Source organism: Octopus bimaculoides, chromosome 4 (assembly GCF_001194135.2).
Source record: "Octopus bimaculoides isolate UCB-OBI-ISO-001 chromosome 4, ASM119413v2, whole genome shotgun sequence".
NCBI classification, from domain to species: Eukaryota; Metazoa; Mollusca; class Cephalopoda; order Octopoda; family Octopodidae; genus Octopus; species Octopus bimaculoides.
Genome location: NC_068984.1, coordinates 107,332,068 through 107,338,238, shown reverse-complemented (window position 1 = coordinate 107,338,238; position 6,171 = coordinate 107,332,068). Strand labels below are relative to the sequence as shown.

The window sequence follows — 6,171 nt, the reverse complement described above, 5'->3', positions numbered from 1 at the left end:
CTATCATTATCATGGCAGAATTTGTGGACTGTAGGACTATATATCGTACAGTATTTAAGTTTGTCCCCTTACATCCAAAATTTTTAATCCTATTTAGATACACTCTACTTTAAGTCCCTCTAGAGTCAGTGAAATAAGTACCTGCAACAATCATCTAACCCAGCGATTCTCAACCAGGGTTCCTAGGACCTTTGAGGTCTATTTGACTGTTGGGAGTCAATACGACCTTTGGTGGTCCATATAAGATTTTGTTGTTAAAGTTTTTTTCAGTCATCAGACTGCAGCCATGCTGGAGCACTGCTTTGAAGAAATTGAGCTGAATGAATTGATCCCCAAACTTATTTCTATGTTAAGACTGGTACTTATTCTATCAGTTTCTTTTTGCTAAACCACTATGTTATGAGGATGCAAACACATCAACACAGGTTGTCAAGTGGCATTAGGGGCAAACACAGACATAATTATACATATATGTAATATTAATGGTTTCTTATTATGAAACTAATAGATTTTATACAGGGCTGCAAGGAGAAGTGCTCAGAATAATTGAGACAAGAGTAAAATATTAGTCATAGAATAAAAACGCTGGGTTAACGACTCAACATATCACACCCCCTCAATGAACATATATAAGATATACAACATAATCCGTCAAAAATAAGGAATAAGAAGATATAACGTAAGAAAAATAATGTAAGAAGAAATAATAAATAAAAAAATAAGAAATAAATAAGAAGTAAGATGCAAGAAATAGAACATATAGCATAAAATTTTATACACGAATATATTATATCAACCGATAACATACAAATGAAAAAATTGAGTTAAAGGTATAATACAATACACATATATATCATTTCATAGAAGTTAAAAGTAATACAATTAAAAATTTCAAATGTAATATAATATAGGTCAATATAAAAAAAAGTAAAATAAAATAAAGAAATGAGGTACCATAAAGTAGTCCACCGGTTAAAAATCAAGGACAGAACCTTTAAAATGATTCAACACCATTTAGCGTTAAAACACAAAGTTCTACACCTCCCTCCGGCACATTTTACAACTCAAAAACAGTAGGCACCAATAGGCAAGTCCGCACCAGTTAGGTATATACAAGAGTGAATACAGGCACCCAGCAGGTATCAGCAGGTAAAACATGTAAAATTTAATTCCGCTCACCAAGTCCAAAAGTTCATAACACACGGGTCAAAATACAAATACAGCACCCAGCACGTGTTTTCGTGGAATTGATTTTACCGATTGATAACTGCTGGGTGTTGTATTTGTATTTTGACCCATGTGCCCGAGGGAGGTGTAGAACTTTGTGTTTTAACGCTAAATGGTGTTAAATCATTTTAAAGCTTCTGTCCTTGATTTTTAACCGATGGACTACTTTATGGTACCTCATTTCTTTATTTTATTTTACTATTTTTTATATCAACCTATATTATATTATATTTGAAATTTTTAATCGTATTAATTTTAACTTCTATGAAATGATATATATGTGCATTGTATTATACCTTTAACTCAATTTTTTCATTTGTATGTTATCGGTTGATATAATATATTCGTGTATAAAATTTTATGCTATATGTTCTATTTCTTGCATCTTACTTCTTATATGTTTCTTATTTTTTTATTTATTATTTCTTCTTGTGTTATTTTTCTTGCGTTATTTTTCTTGCGTTATTTCTTCTTTTTCCTTATGTTTGACGGATTATGTTGTGCTTCTTATATATGTTCATTGAGGGGGTGTGATATGTTGAGTTGTTAACCCAGCATTTTTATTCTATAACTAATATTTTATATACATACACACACATATATATATATATATACACATATACATACACAAGACAAGCTTCTATCTCCCCAATCCACTTACAAGGCTTTGGTCAGCCTGGGGCTATAATAGAAGATACTGGCCCACTGTGCCACACAGTAGAACTGGACCCAGAACCATAAGGGTAGGATGCAAATTTCTTACCATACCGCCAATCATGCACCTATGTACTTCTACAACAAACAAAATATTTTAACAATTTTAATACAATTCCTAATAATATTTAATTATAAAAATAAAATAGGATTTTTAAACATTGAATTGTTACAAGGATCCACTGGAGTAAAATAGGAATCAAAAGTGGTCCATTTGTAAAAAATGGTTGAGAATCACTGATGTAATCACGTGCTGTTCTACAAATTTGTGATTATGGGCTGAGAAAAGTCAACTCTGGTACATAGAGTGACTCAATTACTTTAGCCTAGGATGAAAAGAGCCAAACTTGACCTTGGTGGGATTTTAACTGAAAATATAAAGTGAAGTATCTAAATAAAACAAGGCTTTTTGTTGTAATGATACTGCCCTACATATTCCATAGGATGTATTAAACATTGCTTTCAAATTTTAGCTTAAGGCCAGCAGGTTTGGTGTAGAGGATAAGTCAATTACATTGACCCCAGTGTTCAAATGGCTCTTATTTTTTCAACCTTGAAAGGACTGAAAGGCAGAATTGATCCTAGGGTCAATTTGAACTCAGAACATAAAGTCAGGCAAAATCCTGCTAAGCATTTTGCTCAGCAAGCTAATGGTTATGCTAACTTGCCGTCTATTGATGTATTAAATATGGGTTGCAAATTCTGGTACAAGGCCAGCAGTTTTGGGGAAGTTGGATAAAGGGTAAAGACCTCTTTTGGTCATGAATTACTATGGGATTGCACTTAGGAAGTTCTCCGAGGCATAAGCTGGGGCAAGGTTGTTTATGGAAGACTGGCAGTTGTTCATGCATAACAGCTGCTCTTTCCATGACACCAATATTATTTAAGGGAAAGGCAAAGGCTAATACAGCTTGGCACCAGTGACATCACAACTCATTCCTACAGCTGAGTGAACAGGGGCAATGTGAAATAAAGTATCTTGCTCAAGAATGCAACACACAGCCTGAACTGGGAATTGAACTCACAACCTCATGATCGTGAACCCAATGGTCTAACCACTGAGCCATGTGCCTTCATAGAAGGAAGATAGTTGATTACATTGATCCTTATTTTAATGACTCAGAAAAGACGAAAACCAAAGTTAAACTTGATAGAATTTGAACTCAGAACATAATGTCAAACGAAATACCACTACGCATTTTGCCCAGTGTGCTAATGATTCTGCCAGCCCACCACCTTTTGATGTATTAAATATTAGCAGTATAATGTTGTGGAGTGGGTACATAGCGCAAAATAAAAAACAGATGATGATAATGGCGATAATGAAGATGAGAGAAGAGGAAGAAGAATACAACAGCAAAACCTAATTCATTCAGAAAAAAAAGGAAGAAAAAAAAAAAGAAAAACATAACAAAACATAAGGGACTAATAAGATTAAACAGAAGGAAATATAATTTAGAATTAGGAATTACATGAGTTATTATCAAAGGTTAATGATAAGGTTCTATCAATACCAAGACATAAAGTATTTTATTCTGTTTTTTTCTCTCTCTTTTTTTTTACAATTCATTTTATTTAACATTTTATTTTCCAAAATTAATGCAGAAAGTTTTAAATAGAAAATATAAAAAATAAAACTTTAATGAAACAAACCTCATTGTTCAGAATTTCCCAAAACAGTTTGAGATTTTCGTTCCATTGAGACATATATGAACAACTATCATATAAATTATAGGCCCATTCAATGCGCATTGCTTCTATTGGGTAATTTTGGCAGAGAAAGACATGCACAAACTTGGATAAGTTCTGTGTTTCCTAGGAAACAAAAGAAAGAGTAAAGAAAAACAGCCAAAGAGGATTCAGATATTATGCATAAATCTTAAGTAGTTTTTATACTTTGTTGAAAGAGATTTATGACATATTCAAATGTTTCGTATGCATGTGTATTTCTATATGTGAGTGCATGTATGTGTCAGTACGTCAGTGTGAATGGGTGAGTACAATATATATCTATCTATATCTCTCTCTCTCTCTCTCTCTCTCTCTCTCTCTCTATATATATATATATATATATATAGAGAGAGAGAGAGAGAGAGAGATAGATAGATAGATAGATAGATAGACAGATAAATAGGTTAACAGATAAACAGAATGATTATATATACATATAGATATATGTATGCATTCATGTATAAAGGTGTGTGTGTGTGTGTGTGTGTGTGTGTGTGTGTGTGTGTATACATATATATTTTTTGTATATATATATCATCACCATCATCATCATTAAATGTTTGTGTTCCATGCTAGCATGGGTGGGACAGATACACACACACACAAACATATATACATGCATATACACATATATATGTATACATACATATATATATATATATACATGAATGCATGCATATATGTGTGTATGCATGTATACAAATGTCATACACATTATACACACTATACATACATGCCACACACAATTTACAACGGAGTTGTTCAATTTTAAATTTTAATGTTTTTAGAAATTTTCTCTGCTCAGATACATACATACATTGGAGATCATGACTGCATGTAGAAGAAATTCTCAATTTCAAAGAGTTTTGTTTTATCTTAATATTTCTCCTTTCATGGAAATCTAATCAAAAACTCAATGCTTTGCTCTTGAAACACCAATCCTTAGCCATAACCATAATCCTAATCCTAAAGTTCTAATCCTAACCAAAAACTAAAGTCTTCTTTGCAGGATTGTGATCTACAGTGGAAATGGAAAATTTGATGGCCAGCGAAATTTAAAAAGAAAATTAACTTTTTTTTTCAGAATGACAGAAAAGATTTTCATTAAAGGATATGAAATAAAAGACTTAGACAGGTGGGAGTGCACCTTTAACAACACTACCAATATACAAATTCTCTAATTTGTATCTAATTTTATTTGAAATTTATCAGTTAAGTTAGCTGAAGGTGAATTTGTGTGGTTTATGTGCATCATTTCAAGTTCCTTTAATTCAACACCATCTTCTAACATATTTAATCCATTAGCGTTCAAATTGACCATGACCGGTACAAATATTCTACTTTTTATGTTAAAATTGTCAAAATCTGGTCTCTGACACTTACCACACAATGTCAACCTAAAAATATACAATCACATCATTGTATTCTCAAAGTCCCAAAATAATGCATGTTTAATAAAACACAATGGGTATTAATAAGCATTACATTTGACAGAGTAATCTGAATGCTAAAAGGTTAATTAACATATTAAGCTAGAATTGCAATAAAAAAAGACATTTCAGTGAGATTGCCAAGCATGACTGACTGAAACAATAGATATTATCCAACCATCCCATTCTTCAATAATCTTGAGGTCTCCTGCCAGTTGGCCTGACTTGAAGAATCCATCTTGTGATTCTTTCCTGTGGCATTCTAACTACATGTCTATAGCACCAGCAATAGAGTGCTGGCTAATTACTATAAAACATCCAGTGTAATGTAGTCATCAATGAAGTTAAATCCATTAAACACTTTAATTAAATTCCTAACTAATGGGAACAAAGCATGACTATAACTCCTCAGGTATATCAAATGACAAGTGTTTGTTATAGTGATTAACAGCAAATACACAAGATACAAGTACTTTTCATCTAAATTATGTCATCCTTCATTGCAGTTCCCTGTCCTGGTTGCATCGAGGATGTACAGTATCATGAAGATGCTTATTGTGTAAACGGATAACTATGGAGTGGTATCAAAAAGTGTTTGGAACAAGAAGTTGTTGTTGCTGAGACATATTTTATTTTACTACAGAAACTATCTTTAGTACAATATATCGATTTTGTATCTAATTGTTTGAGCATTTCAATAATCTATATATATAAAAATGAGAATGTGTGTCTGTCTGTCTGTCTGTCTGTCTGTCTGTCTGTGTGAATCCCTAAAACTCGAGAACTACGCAACCAATTTCATTCAAATTTTACAGATGCCTTACTTAGGGTTCCAGTTGTGTTTTAGTAAAAAAAAAATTTTAACTTCTTCCAGAGTTCGAGCCCACAGCAACACAATATCTCCTCCACTATTTAAGTAGTGCGTGTCAAAAGTGAAACAAAAACACTCATGTCAAATACTTTCACTTTAAAAATGAAACTATTCTACTAACTGAAACAATCACATTTCGATACTGTAATGACAGATACTTTCAGAGAGAGAGAGAAAGAGAGATAGAGAGAGATGTAT

General features: G+C 32.4%; 1 protein-coding gene across 4 annotated transcripts in view; it reads right to left on the bottom strand.

Moving 5' to 3' along the window:
* LOC106875477 (translin-associated factor X-interacting protein 1) overlaps positions 1-6,171 on the bottom strand; it is a 154,468-nt gene that overhangs the window by 55,224 nt on the left and 93,073 nt on the right. For all 4 annotated transcript variants that reach the window (XM_052967352.1, XM_052967353.1, XM_014923647.2 and 1 more), the window contains one exon: positions 3,595-3,756. In XM_052967352.1, coding sequence (XP_052823312.1) covers positions 3,595-3,756 — 162 coding nt within the window. The remainder of the gene's footprint in view (positions 1-3,594; positions 3,757-6,171) is intronic.